This window comes from Oryctolagus cuniculus, chromosome 3 (assembly GCF_051225735.1).
Source record: "Oryctolagus cuniculus isolate XC-2025 breed Fujian yellow rabbit chromosome 3, ASM5122573v1, whole genome shotgun sequence".
Taxonomy (NCBI): domain Eukaryota; kingdom Metazoa; phylum Chordata; class Mammalia; order Lagomorpha; family Leporidae; genus Oryctolagus; species Oryctolagus cuniculus.
Genome location: NC_142869.1, coordinates 76370511 through 76393181, shown reverse-complemented (window position 1 = coordinate 76393181; position 22671 = coordinate 76370511). Strand labels below are relative to the sequence as shown.

General features: G+C 41.0%; 1 protein-coding gene across 6 annotated transcripts in view; it reads right to left on the bottom strand.

The window, feature by feature from the left end:
• The window catches only part of SLC38A11 (solute carrier family 38 member 11), a 58035-nt gene extending 46948 nt beyond the window's left edge, over positions 1–11087 (bottom strand). For 2 of the 6 annotated variants that reach the window (XR_517064.5, XM_008258684.5), the window contains exons 1-5: positions 10369–11087; positions 9768–9882; positions 7573–7647; positions 3932–4066; positions 2385–2450 (exon numbers count right to left, since the gene is read on the bottom strand). Coding sequence is in view for 5 of the 6 variants with exons in the window: in XM_008258684.5 (XP_008256906.3) it covers positions 2385–2450; positions 3932–4066; positions 7573–7647; positions 9768–9882; positions 10369–10407 (430 nt within the window). In the remaining variant the exon portion in view is untranslated. Of the gene's footprint in view, positions 1–2384; positions 2451–3931; positions 4067–7572; positions 7648–8211; positions 8375–9767; positions 9883–10368 lie in introns of those variants that run through there. The other 4 variants (XM_008258681.5, XM_089329101.1, XM_008258682.5 and 1 more) reach the window with 4 other exon arrangements.
• Positions 11088–22671: the final 11584 nt, after the last annotated feature.

Below are 22671 nucleotides of genomic sequence, written 5' to 3'. Positions count from 1 at the left end.
TCATTTTGTTTTGTTTGGAATGTCTCTGAAATGAGAGTTTCAAACACTGAGAGGAAAGGTATTGTTGCATCAACATTCTCAACTGTGACGGCAACTACAGAGTTAGGTCACAAGGAGATGGAGATTATCTACTTGGACAAGAAGCTCTTCAAAGCAAAATGGAGGGGCAGTGTTATGATGCCGTGATTTAAGCTGCCACATGGGACATAACAGATTGCCTGGTTTGAGTCCTGGATGCTCTGCACGATGTTCCCACGAGTGCAAAGGGGATCCTACTGACAGAGACAGTGGGTGACAGTGGGAGATGGTCCAAGTGTTTGGGTTCCTGTTACCCACATGGGAAACTTGTATGGAGTTCCTGGCTCCTGGCGTGGCCTGCCCTTACATTGGCTATCACCAATGGCATTTGGGAGAGTGAACAAGTTGATGAAAAATTCTCTCTCTCCATTTCCCTCTGTCATTATGCCTTTAAAAGAGTTTCAAAATCTTTTTTAAAAAAGCAAAATGATGCACAATCTCTGAAGTCTTCTTTTTTTTTTTTTTTTTTTTTTTTTTTTTTTGACAGGCAGAGTGGACAGTGAGAGAGAGAGACAGAGAGAAAGGTCTTCCTTTGCCGTTGGTTCACCCTCCAATGGCCGCTGCTGCAGCCGGCGCACCGCGCTGATCCGATGGCAGGAGCCAGGATCCAGGTGTTTTTCCTGGTCTCCCATGGGGTGCAGGGCCCAAGCACCTGAGCCATCCTCCACTGTACTCCCTGGCCATAGCAGAGAGCTGGCCTGGAAGAGGGGCAACCGGGACAGAATCCGGCGCCCCGACCGGGACTAGAACCCGGTGTGCCGGCGCCGCAAGGTGGAGGATTAGCCTATTGAGCCACGGCGCCGGCTGAAGTCTTCTAATAGCTACGATACCGGGAAAGCTGAACAGGAGTGAGGTTGCAGTGCATCTGAAAACAGCAACTTGAGAATGTTTATAGCAGCTTTTGTCCCTCAACTGGAATACAGATACACTGTTGTACATCCACAAGATGTGAAACTTCTCAGCAATAAAAAAAGAGCAAACTCTGAATACACCCACAGACACCAATGAGTCTCAAATACATCTGCTAAGTGAAAGAAGCCAGATTCAAAAAGCTACACACTATATGATGCCACTTACACAGCATTCTGGAAATAGCACGACTATAAGGGAAGAAATCAGATTAGTGGTTCCCACAGGCTGTAGGTGAGGGAGGGTTTGACTACAAAGGGAAATGGGGAAAATTTGAGGGAATAATGGGATTGTTCTGTATTTTGATTGTGGCTGTGGTTATACTACTACATGCATTTTTAAAACTCATAGGATACATATTTGAAAAGATAACTTTTACCGTGTTAAATGATACCACAATAAAGTAACACAGAAAGTAGTTTGCTTATGTAAGAAATGATGTAGTATAAATAGTACATGAAAAAAAAATGTGACTACAGAGAGCTAGTGATATGAACCATAGGGAATTTGAAACAAAATTGCTATGTGTTTGAAGAGTATTAACATTTTTTTTTCAACAGCTGAGCTATAGTTAATTCATATATAAAAGTAGATAATTACTTTGTATTGAGGTATTGCAAGAGATGTGAAGCAACCCAATTCTTCTACTTTAAAATATTCTTTATTTGTAAATTATTATGAACCACATTTGTTATAGATAACCAAGGGCTAGTGTTGTGGTGCAGCAGGTTAACCTGCAGTCTGGGACACCAGCATCCCATATTAGAGTGCTGGCTCAAATGATCCAGCTTCCTGCTAATGTGCCTGGGAAGGCAGAGGAAGATGGCCCAAGTGCCTGGGCCCCTGCTGCTCATGTGGTTTAGCCTCAGTCATTGCACCCATTTGCAACAAGTGGATGGAAGGGCTCTCTCTCTTTCTCTTTCTCTGATTCTCTCTCTCTCTCTGTCACTCTATCTTTCAAATAATTAAATAAGCAGTTTTAAAAACTATAATTGTATAAAATAAATATATTTAGGGACCAGTGCTGTGTAGTGGGTAAAGCCACCATCTGCAGTGCTAGCATCCCATATGGGCTCCGGTTCAAGTTCAGTTGCTCCACTTCCCATCCAGTTCTGTGCTATGGCCTGGGAAAGCAGTGGAAAATGGCCCTAGTGCTGGGTCCCTGCACTGGCATGGGAGACCCGAAGAAGCTCCACTCTCCTGGCTTTGGATCGATCTACCTCCAGCCATTGTGGCCAATTGGGGATTGAACCATCGGATGGTAGACCTCTCTCTTTCTCTCTCTCTGCCTCTCCTTCTCTCTCTGTGTAATTCTGACTTTCAAATAAATAAATAAATCTTTAAAACATATATATATATATATATATTTAATTACTCAAAATTTCTATTTGACTTACCTCCTGGGATTCTTTGAAAAACTTTGCCCAAAGTATCTCCAGCTATTATGTTGTAGCTTATCATTGCTAAAAACATAATTAAAATAATAGTTACATCAAACCATTACATTTCATCCTGAATATTCTCAAAGCAATGTTATTATTTCCCAAATATTAACATAATCATACTATTTCAAATATACATTATGATTACCAATATGAATAGCCTTAAAATAACTAGGCAATAGATTAGATTATGATATAGTATTCAATTTATATTATAATATTTCAACACTACAAATGATTTTATTCCAAAAAATTTTGAATAGTGAGTTTGGGTAAGCATTTAAAACATAATTGATTTTGTTGGTAAAGTTCAGCTTCCAGTCACTTTTTCAGGAACACATGTAGTGCTTTTTAAAAAAACATTATTTATTTATTTGAAAAAATTACACAGAGAGAGAGAAAGAGAGAGGGAGATCTTCCATCTGTTGGTTCACTCCTGAAATGGCCACAAAGGCCAGGTGGGTCAGGCTGAAGCCAGGAGCCAGGAGCTTCATCCAGGTCTCCCATGTGGGTGCAAGGCCCAAGAACTTGGGCCATCTGCTGCTGCTTTTCCAGGATCATTAGCAAGGAGCTGGATCAGAAGTAGGGGATGCTGGCACTGCAGGTGGAGGCTTAACCTTCTACAGCACAGCATTGGCCCCCCTTTCATTTACTTTTAATCCCAGCTCATTCTGTTTTCTTTCTTTTTTTTTTTTTAACCAAATAAAGAAACACCAAAACTAACCTGTGGGGAGCAACTCGGACTAGACTAAGTTACTGGAATTAAGACTTATTCTATGCATCTGCTCTCCCACAATATGGCGCTGAGAAGGGAGTAACAACTTCTACGCAGCTGCCTCTCGCCAACTTGAGTGATGACCTGCAGGAGCTGATCCTGCTCCTGATTGGAGGAGAGCAGCGTACTCGGCGTGTGGGTAGCAGAGTTGGGATTGGCGGAAGAGGACTATAAAGGAGGAGAGAGACAACATGCACCAGGAACATCTATCTGAAGGAACACCTGTGCAGCCCCCGAGAGAGCCGGCCGGCGGTGTGCCGCTCCCCCGCGGAAGTGGGGAAAGTGGCAGGGGGAACCGCCCTTCCACGGAGGTGGAAGGGTCGGTAGCCAACCCGGGAAGAAGCAGCAGCAAACCCAGGGAGGGCCGAGCAGACGAAAGAACAGTGCAGGGTCCTGTGTCGTTCCTCCGCGAAGAGGGGGAGCGACATAATGGTGCCGTGACTCGGATATGAAGCTTAGGCAGGGTTTAGTGTCGTTCCTCCGTGAAGAGGGGGAGCGACACTAACCCAATGAAAATCACTTTCATTTTTATTTCAAAAAATACTTAGAAAATAAAATCAAAGGAAAAGAAAAATAGGAAGAAAAATTTTTTAAAGAAGCAAACATTTGGCTTGAAAAATGTTTCAACTGCTGATAGCCTTTCAAGACCAATGACTATTACAACTATTTCATTCACAAATGACTAGGTTTATGAGTATAAATGCTGGATGCATCTTTAAGAACTTACCAATGAAAGGATACATAAACTGCAGGGCAGAGAGGAGGAGATATCCTGGAAAGCCAAAGGTCTTGTTAACCAAAGACTGGTAGCTGTCTGTTCCAGAGAGGGTGCCCCCTTTTATCAACAGAACGAGGGAAAAGTCTGTGGCAAGCAAAACAATTAAGCAGATGTCAGAATACTTTTAATGCAAAGGATTTTCACGTTTGATTTAATTACTATTCAGAAAAAAGGGAGATTTAAAGAGCTAAATTTAATTATTATGTTTACCACAATGCCTGGCATGCTATAGAGGCCAAAGAGACCAGAACTTGTGATTTAACTTATTTTTTACTATGGTTGTGGAAAAAGTGTATTTGGAGTCAGATAATAATAACTATGAAACACCCACAAATGTTTTCAGAATGTTCTAAATGCACTTCCAAATGCACTACACAAATTAACTCTTGACAACAACCCTAGATGGGTGCTATTATCACCCCCATTTAATAGATAAGAAAAGTGAGGCACAAATGACAAAATAAATTGCTGATCTCCACAGAGTTAGTAACAGAAGTATCAGGTTCCCAGAAGAGCTCCCCAGAATCCATGCACTAGATCAAAATTCTGCTCTTGTTGCAAGCAACTGCAGACCTTGGGTAAGTCATTTTAACCTACTGAGTTGTTAATTTCCTCTAAATAAAAGTAGAACCCGAATACCTACCTCATGGGTCAGTAGGACATAGTGCTATGGCTACACTATGCTCAGTGCCTAGCCAACCTGAGGAAATGGTCATGGTTGCCATTACATGAGAGCTTTCCTGTTTGCTTCAGCAGCCTTGTCTAATTTCCCTCTTTCTACTGATGATTATCAACCCAATACTGGAGTTGGCCTCAATCCCTTGCACATTTTCCTTTTGCATTTCTAAATTTCCATCTGCTTAGAGTACTGTTGCATTTTCTCTGCTAACTCACATTTTTTTTTCCGTCTGATAAACACTCAGTAGGGACATCTCCTCTTCCCCCAGAATGTTCCTTTTCTTTTGAGGCTGGGTTCATTGCTGTGTGACCATAATCATGCACAAATTCTTATATGGTACTTTCCATGAGGTATTACAATTACATGCTTTTTATCTGCCTGACACATTACATTATGAGTTTCAGAAAGGCACAGATAACATTCTTTGGTCCAGTAGGCCAATGTTTGGCACAAATTGAGGGGACCTCAAAATATTCAAGAAAATGAGATTTAAAGATGTTTATGTTTGTGCAAAAACTTTTGAAATACATGAATTATTTTTTTTAAAATATGCATTTCCATGAGCTCTCTGAAGACTCTTGCTATGTATTTGTTGAATGAATCCATGTCAACATCACATTGCTAGATGTCATCTTAAATGATCTAATAGACTTTTAGAAATAATCTCCAAGGAAAAAAAGATGCTGCATTCTATTTTCTTTGCTTAAAACTCTCAGAAGAGTTGGAGAGTTGAATGTTGCAGGCGAGGATGAACAGGATTTCATGAGACAGGCAAAAGGAACGTGAGGCAGAAGAACTGCCATTGGAAACTCAGTCTCTTTGTGGGGAATGAAACAGTTCAGAGTGGCCAAACTCGGTCTTCATGAAAGGATTGGTGATGGGGTGTGAAAGATGTGAGCAACTGGGAATGAGACTAAAATGCAGAAGATGGCCAAACTATGAAGGAATTTGGATGCAATGATTTTGTTGTAGTTGTTGCCCTCATTATAGAGTGTTGGGCTCTTTTGATTGGAGGAGTCACAGGATAACAACTCTTACAGAAGCATGACAGACTGATAAGAAAATACACAGATGCTGGTGGCAGGACAGCTAAGTTGTAACTTCTTGACTAAGGAAGAGGACCACAGAGGTGTGAGCGAGAGGAGGCAACCAGTTCCACGGGTGTTGGGAACTGTTTATTCGTATTTTGTAATAATTCCAAATGTATTGCACTTAATAATTTGATACTAATTTAGTCAATACTAATTATGAATGTTTTCATCTGGTTAAGAAATATGGGTCTCAAATATCAATCACTACAATCTTTTTATCTTCCCTTAAATATACTGTATGTAAATGATTAAATAATCTGTGAATCAAATGATGTTCTTTAACAGGGGAGTTTTCTTTTAAATCCTCATATATACTTGGACAATAAAAATTATTTTAATCATTAATACAAAAATCATAAAGCAAATTTAAAAATTATTTGTTGCAAATATTTATAAATCTTTCTCATTCTTAAACATTTCACAAACATGAAAACAGCACTTTTAAAACAAAACTATCTGTTGAAATGAACATATCTCATAAGAGGCCTTACAAAGATAAAAGAGGGGCCAGCATTGCAGTACAGCTGGTTAAGCCACTGCTTGAGACACCCACATCCCATATCAGAGTGTCAATTCAGGTCTCGATTACTCTGATCCACCTCCTTACCAATGCACTGGGGAAGGCAGCAGATGATGGTCCAAATGTTTGTATCCTTGCCACCAATATGGGGGACCAACATGGAGTTCCTAGCTCCTGGCTTCAGCCTGGAGCTATTCGGGGCTATTTGGAGAGTGAACCAGCTGATGGGAGGACTCATTTTCTCTTTCTCTGTCACTCTGCCTTTCATATAAATAAATAAATAAATAAATTTTTTTAAAGTGCAAAAGAAGGGGCCAGCACTGTGGCAGAGTACAGCCGCCAACTGCAGTGCTGGTATCCCATATGGGTGCCAGTTCCAGTCCCAGCTGCTCCTCTTTCGATCCAGCTCTCTGCTATGGCTTGGAAAAGCAGTGGAATATGGTCCAAGTCCTTGAACCAGGGGAGGGAGCATCCTAACCCACTGATCCCTCCTGAGGAGGGACAGCTGTTGTGTTTTGTGCTGGGCTGTACAGGCATCTATGTGATCACAGACAGTGGTCACCACAGCAGCAACACTGTAGGTGGTGTCTACTTATGATCACTGCCTGTTCTTTGGTGATCCCAAGTTAGAAGAAAGATGCTGCATTAGGCATAAGGTGAGCTGATAGGATAACAGCGCAAGGATGAGGACGGCAGGAAAAGAAATCACTGAGATTAAAAAGCCGCATTTAGATAAAGGAGTGGCAAAACATGGGCATAAGTGAACATGTGCCATGAAAAGTGGGGAGCAGAAGAGAAGCCATGAAATACAAGCACCTTATGGCTGCATAGAAAGACAATGGTAGGCTGGGAGTGTGGGCAGGCAGGGGGCCAGGTGGGGAGGGGTGAAACCTGCTGGTTGAGCAGCAGGATTTCAGCTCCACCTGCACAAACACGGCTGAAAAAGTTTGCTCATTCACATGCACCTGCTCATGAAGCCCTGCCACCTGTACTATCACAGCACAATCTTCATTTAGCCTTAATCAACCCTTGCTGTGACTCTCCCATCTACCACTTTCTGCATAAAGCATAAAGGCGCATGAAAAGGATTTAGTTTTGGTAACATGATGCTCTTCAACTTTTCTAATCTGTTTAAAGGATTAGTAAAACAAGTAAATCTCCTCGACATAAATGCTTAAATTCTTTAGGTTTCTTTGATGCACTTTTTAATTAACTTGGAAATTCTATTGCGGAGTGTGTGTATGTAAGTAGTCATGATACAATTGAAATCACAGAAATAAGTAATCATATAGTATTTTACCTGTAACATATGAAACCCAGAATAAAAGCAGTATTCCCAAAGGAAACCCAGCTTGCTTCATTGAATAAGGCAGTCCTGGAAAAAAAAAAAAAAAACATAAAATTCCCCATTCCTCACATTAGTAACAAATCAAAATACAGTAATTTCTTCCCAAGTTATGTATGTAACAGGTTATGTAAATTACATATTTACATGGCAGAGTTACAAGCAACACATAGCACAATGTTAAAAGCTTAGCATATTGATATGTATTTCAGCATATAAAGTTATTCATGCAGTGACACGTCAGGAGAGCAAGTTGAGGGTGTGATGGAACGAGAATTAGAAAGCAGCAAATGAAAAGTAGACGCCAGTTCACAGAAATGTTTCCTTCTGGGTGAAGGTGCCATGTGCTCTAGAACGTATAGAGAGCAGATGTGTCCCCGCTCTTCCTTATGTGCTGACAGAAAAGCAGAGGAGAAATTCAGGAGCAGAGAAGGGTCCTGGGAATTGGCTCTAGAACACTGCCAGGTGGAGCTGAGCATAGTCTGACGGCACAACAAGTCTTTGCCTCCACTTGCTGCCTTTTTTTTTTTTTTTGACAGGTAGAGTTATAGACAGAGACAGAGAGAAAGGTCTTCCATTTGTTGGTTCACCCACTAAATGGCCGCTACGGTCGGCGCTGCGCTGATCTGAAACCAGAAGCCAGGTGCCTCTTCCTGATCTCTCATGTGGGTGCAGGGCCCAAGTACTTGGCCATCCTCCACTGCCCTCCTGGGCCACAGCAGAGAGCTGGACTGGAAGAGGAGCAACTGGGACTAGAATCCAGCGCCCATATGGGATACTGGCGTCGCAGGCGGAGGATTAACCAAATGAGGCATGGCACCAGCCCCAACTTTTTTTTTTTTTTTTTTAAGATTTTATTTATTTATTTGATAGGTAGAGTTACAGACACTGAGAGGGAGAGACAGAAAGAAAGGTCTTCCTTCCATCAGTTCACCCCCGAAATGACCGCAATGGCCAGAACTGAGCTGATCTGAAGCCAGGAGCTTCTTTTGGTCTCCTATGCGGGTGCAGGGGACCATCTTCTACTGCTTTCCCAGGCCATAGCGGAGAACTGGATCAGAAGAGGAGCAGCTGGGACTAGAACCAGCACCCATATGGGATGCCAGCCCCGCAGGCAGAGGATCAGCCTACTGCAACAAGGCCCCGCACCTCCCCCTCCCCCTCGCTTCTACTTCACCTCAAGACCCATCATCTTATTCATCATTGAAAACTAAGGTCTACATATGGAAAAACTCAAAATCCAGCAGCACATCAGCTGGTGAAAGGGAACTCAGCGGTCCATTTTCCAGTGGGTGATGACTGAGACTAAAATGTCAAGACTTTGTAATAAAATGTTATTTCTCAATGAGTCTTGTAGTTTGCAGGATTTTGCTTTGTCCCTGCCTTTTTAAAAAGTGAATGTTCTCAAATAGTAAAAAAAACAAAACAAAACAAAACAAAAACTGAAACATACTTGGTTTTATTACTGTCATGCAATGCACTTTTAATTCTTTTTTTTTTTCAGAATTTTCCATTGTTTCTAATACATAGGAAAAATTCGAGCTGTTCATTTCTTTTTCCTTCTGAATGTTCAGCTCCTTTGTTTAAGCAATAATATGTATTTTCAATCACATCAGTGTTACTGAATCAATGATATTTAAATTTACGGTGTCACAGTAAGTTTGTAGTGGATAATTCAGCATTGTAGGAATAGGGAAGGAAATGCTGTATGCACTTAATTTTTCACAAGACTGATAAATTTTTGCATTCAACTTTTGTACCTGCAATATTTACAAATATCTGGAGGTCTGATACTTCCATAAGGCCCTATTAATGTATTTCAAGTAACGGTGGATAATTTGGCAAAAAGAAAAATACAAAATTAAGTAACTATCAATTGACACACAGCCTAAAAACCTCAGCATCTCCCAAGTACAGCTCCAGCTTAATTTCTCTATGTGATGAATGCCCAGCTGTGCTGTGTGAGGCACAACCCCCTCTTCACCATAATAGGCAGAGGTATGCTACAACTAGAGGGGAAATGAAAGCCGCTCAGGGAGAAAGTTACCAACATTCTCACTACCATTTTTTTCCTTAAACATAATGAATGCAAGCTGCACATTTATTCTAAATTTGGAGTATTCACTTTAAATTAAAAACAAAACACTCACCTATTATACCGGATCCTATAATGGAGTTGACAACATTGAAAACAGCAGCAGACTGGTAGGTTTTGCCTTTGTTCTCCTGATTGGAAACCAGGGTTTCTCTATCATCTACATCTCCCTAGTTTAATAGATGAAATGGAGATTGAACAGACATTACTCAATCAAAAGTTAGAAAATGTCAGACAAATATGCAACACCGGATACCAACACGCTATTTGCAGTAATAAGTATTCTCAATAAGGGTAATAAAATTAGGAGGAGGAAAATAGCAAAGAACAGCAGTAACAGCTCTTCGTGCAACAGAACTTTCGAAGCAAACTCTGTCCTAGAATGGCCACATTACACTCGCTCAAATACTGCATGGAGCCCCAGACACAGGATCTGTTAGGGAAGTCGACGATGAGATTTAGTGAAATTAAAGAAGTTATAATGAAAAGTGCCTGCCAATTAAAAAAAAAAAAAATCAAAGCAAAACTTTCTTCCCTCCCGGAGAACCTTCCGCGGTGCTAAACCCAGACTCCACGTGAAAACAGCTGAGCTCTTCGCTAAGGGGAAGAAAACCTGAGAGGAACGGGCCTCAGAGACGGCCCCCGTGGCGTTTTACCTGCGGCAGGATGACGGGCTGCAGCCCCTGGTAGCCCATGGCTGAGTGGCGGTCCAGGGCAGGTGGAAGTTTCTGGGGCTGCGCGCCCCGCTCTGCCTGGGCAGCCTCCGCCACCCCCTCGCCCGCGCTGGACGCCAGCGGCCAGAAAGCTGGCGGGACCGATTCCTCCCGCAGCCCCCCGACCCCTCCCTGGGCTGCACAGGCTGCAGCCCGGGGATCACTGAGCTGTCGAAGCTCAGGGCTCCTGCCCACCCGAGTTTGCCCAGCCAGATGCACTCCCCTCCGGATGCCGACCTGGGCAGCCCTCCCTCTCCTTCTCCCGGCTTTGTTGCCCCCGCCCCCACTTCCCTTTCCCCAGAACAGGGAGAGCGATGGTTTCCGAAGCTGCCAGTACAACTTGTTCCATCCACAGTGCGCTGTCCAAGCTGTTCAAAGTTACGAGGGCCTCGCCGCAGCGCATTGCTAAGCTGGCTGCTCTTTGCCCGGGTCAGAGCCCAAGGAAGAACGCGGTAGCCCCTCCGCGCATCTGCCCTAATACCGCATCTTTGCTCTTATACTTTTGCTATGGCAGAGATGACCAGCGAGAAGTTAGGGCTTTTCTGTTAAACGGAATTTGGAGGAGTCCTAAGAAAATAAACAGAATAAGACCCTCAAATAATCTCCCTGGGATTTTAGCAAATTTGGTTACGGAGCATGCTCCGGTCAAAGTTTCGTGGTAACGTTTCAGAATTGGATTGTTGGATTCGGGTCATCAGTGTTGAAAGGAAGACAGATGCGAGGGGCTGGGAAATGGAAAGCCCCGAAGTATGCGAAGACTGTGAAACAGTCATCCGCTCCCTTTCTTAGATTGCGGTCATGAAAACTGAGGTCCAGGGTGAATGCAGAGAGAAAGTAACAGGTGAAATAGTTTCAGGGTCAGTGAGAGTGGTGAAGTGACCGCGGTACTTACCCGCTGATCAATACGTTCTTTTTCATTGGCATTTCTTTTAAAACATGGAAAAACTGGAGAGTTATAAAATAATTACCGCATAACGCTCTACTATCAAATTAATGTTAACCTTTTGTTGTATTTTCTTTAAATTGTGAAAATTGGGGCTGGTACTGTGGCGCAGCGGGTTAATGCCCTGGCCTGAGGTGCCAGCATCCCATATGGGCAATGGTTTGAGACCTGGCTGCTCCACTTCCAATCCAGCTCTGTGCTATAGCCCGTGAAAGCAGTAGAAGATGGCCCAAGTCCTTGGGCCCCTGCACCTGCATGGGAGACCCGAAAGAAGCTCCTGGCTTCTGGCTCTGGATCGGCTGAGCTCCGGCCGTTGCGGCCATCTGGGGAGTGAACCAGCGGATGGAAGACTCTCTCTCTACTTCTCTCTGTAACTCTGTCTTTCAAATAAAAAATAAATATTTAAAAAATAAATAAATTGTGAAAATTAATATTTAATTTCATAATAGAAACTCTATTTCTCTGCCGTGTTCCTTCCCCCCTCCTATCACCTCTGGAGTCACTCAATTCATGAACTTAGGGTGTATGATGTAGAGAACAGGGTATTTCATGTTCACCAACAATGTATATTATGAAGAAAGTATGCCTAGGTTTCAAAAATTGTTTGCACCAAGATAAGCTTATCTTTTAATGCCATTTCCCCATGAACGTTTAAAAAAAAAAAACCCTTTTTATTTATTTGTAAGGCAGAGACAGGTAGACAGAGAGGGACAAAGACAGCTCCCATCCACCAGCTGGGATTGGTTGGGGACAGAGCTGGGAGCTGGGGACTCAATGTATGTCCTCTACTTGGACAGAAGGAGCCAGCCCAATTACTTGAGCCATTACCAGTGCCTCCCAGGGTCCGTTTAACAGGAAACTGGAATCAGGAGCTGGAACTCACATCCAAGAGCTCCAATAAGGGCCATGGGTGACCTATCTGGAGTCATAACTGCTCGGCTGAACTCCCTCCCAACCATGAACTGATTGAAGCACGCTTATATAACAATGTGATCTTGTTTTCAAGATTTACAAAGATGATTCCATGTTGTACATTTTATTTTCCCACTAACATTTTTGGTTATTCATTACACACTGTTATCAAGATGCATGATTATATGCAGATACAGTTCATTAATTTTATCTGCCTCACAATTCAGTTAGCTACCCACTCACTAAAAGACATTAAAATATAAAACTAAAAGACATTATATTCTTCTACTAGCACTGTTGGGTGGTTGGTTGTGAGCAACCTCAATGCCACTAAATATTACTAAATTGCTCTACAAATTGACAGTACTAGTTACACTGGCACCAGCAGTGACAGAATTCCTGTTTTCTTTATTGTCAACAACACCAGGATTTAGTTTCCTTTTTAAAATTTTGTTGTTCTTGTGGGTTTAAATGTGTACGATTATAATACAAATTTGCCTTTTCCTAATTTATATTGATGCGAACATCTTGTATATATTAATTAAATATTTGCGCTGTATTTTTTGGGAATTGGATTTTACAGCCTTTACACTTTTATTTTTTTTTTTTTTACTTTTTATGTCAATTATTAGTCCTTGTTGAAAAATTTATAAATTAGGGCCGGCGCTGAGGCTCACTAGGCTAATCCTCTGCCTGCAGTGCCGGCACCCCGGGTTCTAGTCCTGGTTGGGGCATGGAATTCTGTCCCGGTTGCTCCTCTTCCAGTCCAACTCTCTTCTGTGGCCCAGGAGTGCAGTGGAGGATGGCCCAGGTCCTTGGGCCCTGCACCCGCATGGGAGACCAGGAGGAAGCACCTGGCTCCTGGCTTCAGATCAGCGCAGCGCACCGGCCGCAATGCGCCGGCTATAGCGGCCATTGAAGGGTGAACCAACGGAAAAAGGAAGACCTTCCTCTCTGTCTTTCTCTCTCACTAACTCTGCCTGTAAAAAAAATTAATAAATTACTTGTATATTTGGGGAATCTACCCTATATGAGTCAAATTTTTTTATACACATCTTCTAACTTCTTGTGAATCGTGGAGCTCCTTTTTTTATTTATTTTTTTTTATTTAGTAAATATAAATTTCCAAAGTACAGTTTATGGATTACAATGGCTCCCCCCACCCCATAACTTCCCTCCCACTCGCACCCCTCCCATCTCCTGCTCCCTCTCCCATTCCATTCACATCAAGATTCATTTTCAATTATCTTTATATACAGAAGATCAATTTAGTATATATTAAGTAAAGATTTCATCAGTTTGCACCCACACAGAAACACAAAGTGTAAAATACTGTTTCAGTACTAGTTATAGCATTACTTCACATTGGACAACACATTAAGGACAGATCCCACATGAGAAGTAAATACACAGTGACTCCTGTTGTTGACTTAACAATTTGACACTCTTGTTTATGGCGTCAGTAATCTCCCTAGGCTCTAGTCATGGATTGCCAAGGCTATGGAAGCTTTTTGAGTTCGCCAACTTTGATCTTATTCCGACAGGGTCATTGTCACAAAGTGGAAGTTCTCTCCTCCCTTCTTTGATGGCCCCGTTCTTTCGTGGAGCTCCTTTTTAATGCTATGTCATTCAGAACCTTGAATCAGAAAAGTAGAAATAAAATTTTCATTATTTTCAGGGACTGGCGTTGTGGCATAACTGGTAAATCCACCACGTGTGATGCCTACATTCCATATGGAGGCTGGTCCAAGTCCTGGCTGCTCTACTTCCCCTCCAGCTCTCTGCAGATGGCCTGGGAAAGCAGTAGAAGATGGCCCAAGTGTTTGGGCCTCCGTGACCCATGTGGGAGACCCGGAAGAAGCTCCTGGCTCCTGGCTTTGGCCTGATCCTGGCCTGGCCATTGCAGCCACTTGGGAGTGAACCAGAGGACTGAAGACCTCTCTTTCCCTCTCTGTCTCTCCCTCTCTCTCTCTGTCTGTCTCTCTCTCTCTCTGTGTAGCTCTGGATTTAAATAAATAAATCTTTAAAAAAATCACTTTCATTATTTCAGATGATAAAATAGTTTAACAAGGAAATCCAAAAGAATACAAGAGAAAATAATACAAGATATAATATAAAGTTTAGGAATCTGACTATATTTATAAGATCTGAATAAAATGCATTAATTTCTTTGCAGCAACAACAAACAACTAGATATTACAGTTTAATATAGTAATGTCAGAAAATATCAAATACTTGTGAATAAATTCAACCAAATATAAAAATGCATATCTCTTCTGAGAAAATTATGACCATCAAGAGACTTTAAATACTATCTAAGTAAATGGTGGAGATATACCATATTTATGAAGAAGAGAAATAAATGTTCTAAAGATCTCCATTCTGCCCAAGTTAATCTATTGAGTAGATACAATTACCTTCACCTATTGACCCCAATACATTGGGATTGTGTTTTGACATAACTTGTGAAACTTCCCTTTATAGATGACAAAAAAGGAAAGTGAAAAGGGGACAGATTTATGTTATTATATTTCTACTCTCATGGTAACTTTAACATTTCTTTCTATATATTATGTGTATGTATAGATGTTGTTTTATTTTGATGTGTGTAGTTTGTGGTGATTTTAAAATATGTCCACAAATTCTTAGATACTCCTTTTAAGAGGTGAGGTTTAATTTTCCTTCCCGTGAGTGTGGGCTACACTTAGTGATTGTCTTCTAATGAATAGCACATTATGGAACAGTAATGTCTGATAATAAGCCATATGGATCATTGTGGTTTCTGCCTTCCTTTCAAATCACTGACTCTGGAAGGAGCCAGCTGCCATGTAGTGGCCAAATTCAACCTCCTTATGCAGAGGCTGGCATGGTGATGTGCCAAGGCCTCCTGATAATGCCATGTGAGTGAGATGACTGCAGCCCTGCCAGCACCCTAATGGCAGCCTCCTGAGAGATCCTGAGGTTCAGCCACCCACCCAAATTGCTCCTGAATTCTTGATACACCAGAAATGTGAGATAATAAATGTTGACTATTTTTTCTAAGACACTAAGTTGAAGTTAGTTGTTACACAGCGAAAGCTACCTAAGGTAGGATCTTATGTACACATTTTTAATGCTTTTTTTAATAGCTACTTTTTGTGGTAATTTAAGGACATTTTTCCCACTGTAAAAAATAATTGTAGGGGCCGGTGCTGTGGCATAGTGGGCTAAGCCTCTTCTTGTGGCGCCAGCTTCCCATATGGGCACTTGTTCATGTCCTGGCTGCTCCTCTTCCAATCCAGCTCTCTGCTTATGGCCTGGAAAAGCAGTAGAAGATGGCCCAAGTCCTTTGGCCCCTGTACCATGTGGGAGACCTGGATGAGGCTCCTGGCTCCTGACTACAGCCTGGCCTAGCCTCAGCCATTGCAGTCATTTGGGGAGTGAACCAGTAGATGGAAGACCTTTCTCTCTATCTTTCCCCCTCTCTGTCTGTTAACTCTACCTCTCAAATAAATAAATAAAATCTTAAAATAATACACCATTTTAAAAAATTGTTATTTAATATAACTTCAGAAGTACAATATTCTCAATGAAAAAGCTCAAAGAAGAAAGAAACACATGGAATCACTACCAACCCTCCCATGCAGGGCTAAACACAGTTAACATCTTAGAACCCTACAGTTTAGTCAGATTATACAGTGTTTTGTTTGTTGGGTAAGTGCATATTTACATGAACAAAAACAATTTTATTGAGTCTGTCTTAGACTCAGACAGGGGCCCCAGGAACCAGGGGCCAGTAATATAGAGAGCTTTAATCTGAGCTTTTTATAGGACTGTACAATTATGTAGATAACATACCATACGTGTAGGAATATTACTTTTAGTCACTAGGTGGTTATGGTTTGGGGTAGTGGACTTCGAAGAGCATTTAGCTCTCTTAGAAATAATCAGAGGCTCTCTCCTGGCAGACATCTGAATTTAGGAAGTTCTTCCTTTCTAACATATTTTATGTTCAAGTTGGGATGAGAACAGAGATAGAAACTTTCAACCCACGTCCCTGAGAGTCCCTTATTCCTCCGTCTTGGGAAGCAGTCTTTAGAGGGAGCCACTGGTGATTTTTATTTAAAAAAGAAATAGGTGCTTTATATTCTCCACAGTGCCGAGGTGTTGGTTTAGTTGTCATAACAAATAGATCAGTAATATGCAGTCTTACACATGATAGACCTTTGTTTCTTTTTAAGGCTTTATTTGTAAAATCACTTTTTGGGATTGACTTATATGAACCATATGTTGTTCCTCAATTCATATTTTATTCTCTTGGTGCCATAATTATTATTTTGATGTTTTCTTCTTGTAATTATTTGTAGAGTCACCACAGTGACATTTCTGGTTAGAAGTCAGGGTGAATGCGGCACTGAGGCACGAGCTAAAAATTGACTGGCATAAATCTAAACTCTGTTTACCTTAGGTAGTCTTTGTTTCTGCTTCATTTTCCCCTGCAATAATGAGTAACATCTTTTTCATTCTCAAAAGCATCCCTGTTTTAATGATAGGTTATAATATTATGCAATAAAGAGACCTATTAGATAAAACCATCACCTAATATAGGGCATACTACCTCACAGTTTTCTCTCATGGTATCCAAGCAAAAAATGATGATAGATCTAAAAATCCTGTGGTTTTTGGTTAATTATTTAGTTAGTATAGCAGATTTTGAGTTTAGGCTCTGGAGTCAGAAAAAGAAATCAAAAGCTCAAATCCCTATTTCCTCACATTCTGAAGTGTTAGTGGTTAAGACTTTAACAAACCTTTTTGGGGAACACAGCTCAACTCAATACACTATTTTAAAATGATTTAGTTAGCTTTTGGCACTAATGAGCTCTCAATAAATGTTTGATAATGCTATATCCAAACAGAAAAGAATACTTTGTCAGGCCAAAATTGCATATGGTAGAGGGACTTTTGGTTACTGTAGCAGAGACTGATTTTTGGTGCTATTTTCCCTTGTCCCACCATGAGACTGCTTTTGTCTAGACTGTGGCCACCTAGAAAGATGACTGAAATTCACATTCTCACATGCAAACGGGTAATGATCATGTTGCTAAGTTGGCCCATTAGGATCCGGATGTACTGTGTGCTCTTAACGCAAAGGATAGCAGTACTCTTACTTCTGTTTCATTTCTTCTGACTGGGTGAAGTGCAGAGACCTGATGGCTTAAGCTGGAGCTTTATCCTGAATCACTGGAAACTTCATCTTGAAGATGGCTGAGTGACAAGAGACGGGTGTGAGTCCTTGGCAGAGAGGCTGGGTCTGGGTGGTTCATGGAAATATAAGAAGGAAGTACATTTCAATCTTGCTTAAACTACTATTATTTTGGAATACTCTGTAATTCACACAGAAATTTAACTCTTAATCATTACCTTCTCTGGATGCCAAGACACTGATTCTAATACTCAAGTAGGAGTCACCCACTCTGGATATTTCCCCATAACAGCAACTGAAGAAATTCACTGACTGCATTCCTCATGGAAGTAGCAGGTAGGTTCATTGTATTTTATTAGGCTTCATATTAGTAAAGATACATGATTTACCACCATATGCATATATAGTACGTTGTAAGTCCTTGAGGTTTGGTCTTTTCAGTCTTGCCTCACATATGAACTAGTCAGAAATCCTGCTAGCTTAGCTACCAGAACACCCTCTCTGTCAGTATGGCATGGGCCCTCCTCTGTGTGTCTTGTCCTTAAATTTTAAGTGTTTGGTCAGCACGGCTCAGCCCAGGTCTGTCTTCTTAGTCTTTGGTTGCTCACCGAGGACAGGTCCAGCAGAGCAGCAGCTCTGACTTGGTCTTGGTGTGAACTCTCAGCATCTTTCTCTCCACTGCCTGTACTCTCAGCATATGTGAAAATGTAATTTTAAAGTCTGTGTGGAAAGAAGTTTTCCATGCATAATCCAAACTGAAATCTGATCCTTCTTGCTTTCAGCTCATAATATGCTCTTTGTAAGTTCATGAGCTGTTTTCTAGGCTGCAGGGCTGGAGGTGTGTGCTGGTTATGGCTTAGTCATTTTGTGCCCAGTATAATTTGAATAAAGAGATACAAGAAAATAGATAAGCAAACAGATTTATTTTCCAATATTGCCAAGTTTTATTAATCATTAGTACACATGCTTAAGACACACCCTCAATTGTAGAGTTGAAGAATTGAAATTATGTACTTGTTAACATTTCTTAGCCAAAGTGAACTACGAAAGTTACACTAGAATAAATAAGAGCTCATTTATCCGTTTTGATCTTTTTACTCCTCTGTTTCAATAAATTTCCATTTGCAATGTTTCAGCTTTAGTTAGTATCAGTTTAGTTAGTCTAGGGTAAATGATATTACATACCTATAATATGATCTGGCTAGGGCATCAATCTTGTTTAAAAAGTGCTATTGACAATATCAGCCAGAGAAATTGAAAACTGGAGCAGATAGTGGAGTGAAATCTTGGCTGTGGAAGTATTAGAGGAATTGTGACTGTGTACCCTTTTCCGCTGGGCAATGCCTTCTTGTACATGATGTTTTCCAGAAATACTCTAGAAACCCTCCCTGTCTCAAAGAATGGCAAGGGGGCTAAAATTAGGAAGTGGGAGGAAGGGGGCCAACAAGGATTTTATGATGAGAGCCATAAGATTGTCCGTAGTATAGAAATATGAGCCTAAAAAATTCCCCAAATCTCTGAATTTGTTATATTTTTCTGGTCTTGGGTCATTTTGTTTGCTCCTTCAGTACAATATTCAACCCTTTACTGTGTGTTTTAGATTAAGTGCAATTGTGTCTGTGGGAATGGGAAGCTCCGTGCGGGGATGGGCTGCATTATGTTATTATGTTATAGTTGACAATGATGTTTCATCTGAATCTGGAATCATAATTCATAGAATTACTACTCTTCATTAAAAGTGTACCACATGGAAGATACAATATCAATAAGTATTTACAACTAAAAAGCTTTATTGGGACAAGAAGTTTCATGTGAATAGCAAGAAGAGCCATCAAGAGGACATACAAAAACGGAATTATAGTGCCCATTTGCCTCTATGGACTGAGAAACAGAGGAAGGCCTGAATCATTTCCATTTATTATTATAGCCAGAGCACTAAAAAATAAATTTTAGAAAAGGGTGGCATACTATTTTGATACATTTAAGATATTCTTATTTCAGAAATCAATGTTTTGTTTTTAACCCCCAAATACAGAGCAATGTGATTCTGTTATTTATACAATAAGGAGAGGATGTGTTAAAATGTATTTGCTTCTAATGCATAAAAATGATGTAGCACTGGGGCCAGCATTGTGGCATTCACATAAAGATTCTGCCAGTGATGCCCACATCCTGTGTGGGTGCCAGTTCATGTCCCTACTGCTCTGCTTCCGATGCAGCTCCCTGCTAATGGCCTTGGAAAAGCAGGGGAAAATAGTCCAAGCGCTTGGCCCCTGACACTCACGTGGGAGATCTAGATGAAGCTCCTGGCTTCTGGCGTTGCTGTGGCCTGGTCTGGCCATTTTGGCCGACTGGAGAGTGAACCAGTAGATGGAAGATCTCTCTCTCTCTGTGTCTCTCTCTCTTTTTGTAACTCTGATTTTCAAATAATTTTTTTTTTCTTTTTTGACAGGCAGAGTGGACAGTGAGAGAGACAGAGAAAAAGGTCTTCCTTTGCCATTGGTTCACCCTCCAATGGCCGCCGTGGCCTGTGCGCTGCGGCCAGCGCACCGCACTGATCCGAAGGAGGAGCCAGGTGCTTATCCTGGTCTCCCATAGGGTGCAGGGCCCAAGTACTTGGGCCATCCTCCACTGCACTCCTGGGCCACAGCAGAGAGCTGGCCTGGAAGAGGGGCAAACAGGTCAGAATCCGGTGCCCTGACAGGGACTAGAACCTGGTGTGCCGGTGACGCAAGGCGGAGGATTAGCCTGTTGAGCCGCGGCGCTGGCCCAAATAAATGAATCTTTTTAAAAAATGGGATAGCATCAGAGTAGCATGTGAGCTTAAACTTGATTATGATTTATGTATCTTAATTTTACCTCATTTATATAGCTGTATATGTAATTTCCTTTAGAGTTAAGGGTTGTTCAAGTGTTGCATTTCAAGTAAAATGACCCTTATTGAGTGACTGTGACAGGTACTATTATAGAAATGTTTAAGAGAAAAATACTAAAAAGACTCTAAGGACACTCAGACTAAAGTTGAAATTATCTGCTCATGTTTCAAGAGAATTCTCACTCATCTTGTAGAAAAAGAGGAAAGAACATACCAGATACCCTTAATCAACCTGACTAGCATAACAGATCTGGAAGCTTATGATATTGACTACAAAAACAGCATGGGATCCATTGGATATATTTAATTTTTTCATTTTTGATCATTGATAGCTACTAGTAAAGATTTTGTGTATGGCTATCTAGAAGTTCTGAAAATAAGATATGTTAGCTCTGCACTTTGGAGCCAACCTTCACTAAAGGAAGACTAACTTGATTAGAAAGCATTAAGTGATAGATCATACGAGTGAAATAGGTATATTTACTAGAGAAATATTGATCATAAGAAACTGAGGTGGATGGTCAGATATATTGAATTCAATATAGGAATTGTAAAATTTAGCCTCGCAAAGATGGAATTTAACTTGCAAATATAATACTGATTCTGGATCTGAAAAACCTACTACTGGGGCAGTTGCTTGGCACAGTAGTTAAGCACCACTTGGGATTCCCACTATTGGCACTATGCTCTGGCTCCAGATTCCAACTTCTTGCTGATGCAGACCATTGGAGGCAGCAGCCAGTGATGGCTCAAATATTTGGGTTTCTGCCGTCAATGTGGTAGAGCTGGGTTGAGTTCCTGGCTCCAAGCTTTAGACTGGCTCAGTCCTGACCATTGTAGGCATTTGAGGATTGAACCAGGAGATGGGAGACTCACCCTCAATTCAGTCTCCCTGTTTCATAAATAAAAAAGCCAGCTACTATATTTAAACCCAAGGTAGAAAAGTGTGGGTTACCTGAAACTTATTTTAAAAGGTTAATACCTTTATTAACAAGTTTTAATTGATTCAACTATGTAACTAATCTGAGAAAAAAGTCTAACACAGTCAGGCAAAAATTGCACAGAACTCGGAATGTGATGATCCAAGCCAATTGTGTTGATTACATTATGCAGGGCCTTTTGTTTTCAGCTTTGGAAGCCATAATTTAATAATGTTACAGATAAACTGGGACATTTTTAATGGAGCATTATCACAGTGATAAAAAAGATGCCATACCTCATAACACTTTAAGTAGGTGTAGAATGTAAGACAACGGAAAGAGGGGTTACTCGGTATAAGGAATGGGTTTATAACTTAGTTACTTACAGATGTACTGGGATTACTTGAGTGGTCAATTCCTACTGTAGACACAGAAACCTAGGCATGGCCACAGGACAAGGATATTTTATTAAAGAATATTGTAGAGTATCACAAATTGCTACCCATATACCAAAATAAGATCCAATGCCCTACAGGATACTAAGGGTGCTAAAGGTTTCGCTTTGCTTTCAGGTAACAGAAACTTCCTGAGCTTTCTTAAAAATAAACAGTTTCAGGGTTAGACGAGTTTATGTGTTGAATCTAGAACTAGAAAGCTTGCGCAGTTTCTAGGTAGCCCTAGAGGCGTCCTCTCTCACTGCATAATGATTTTTTTTTCTCATGAAATCTTGATATTTCTCTGAAGGTCTACTTTATTATTTTCTTGCAGCTGAATAGCTGGTCATGCAATTCTCCCAGACAAATTCCGGAGAAAGTGAATTTCACAGGCTTAAATAGCTAAATACACTGACTTCATTGAACCAGCCTTTTGAATCACACTTCCTCTTAAGAGGCTGCCAGCTATTAAAAAGAGAAATTTAAGCACATTATAATTTCAAAGAGTTTGGGCAGATAGTGATTTATGAATCTGAAGATACAGACTACATTTTATTGGTTAAAGTGAAACAATGGCCTTAAAAATCCCTAGTTATAAGTTTGTTGGCATTTTCTTACTGGTGAAGCTTAACTTTCCATTTTTCTAGTCTACTTGGGTTTTGATTTGCCTCAGTAGGCAATCAGGGTACTAAGAGCTGCCTTAGTCTAACTGCCTCCTAATTAGAGATTTTAGCACGGTCGTGGATGAGTACTTCAAGGCTAGTTACCAATCCCTCATGAAGTCGGTGGCCAGACCATTGGACCAGTGAAAAACCACTTGCAACGGGGATGAAGAAAACAGCTTATGTTAAAAGTAGGCCAGGAAACCTGCACCCTAACTGGTATAAACAAGAAGTCTAAATGGCTTAGTTTCCTATCTACTTTGTCATTCCTCCATTCCATCATATAATTTGATTTGACCTTGGTCACCAAAATAAGAT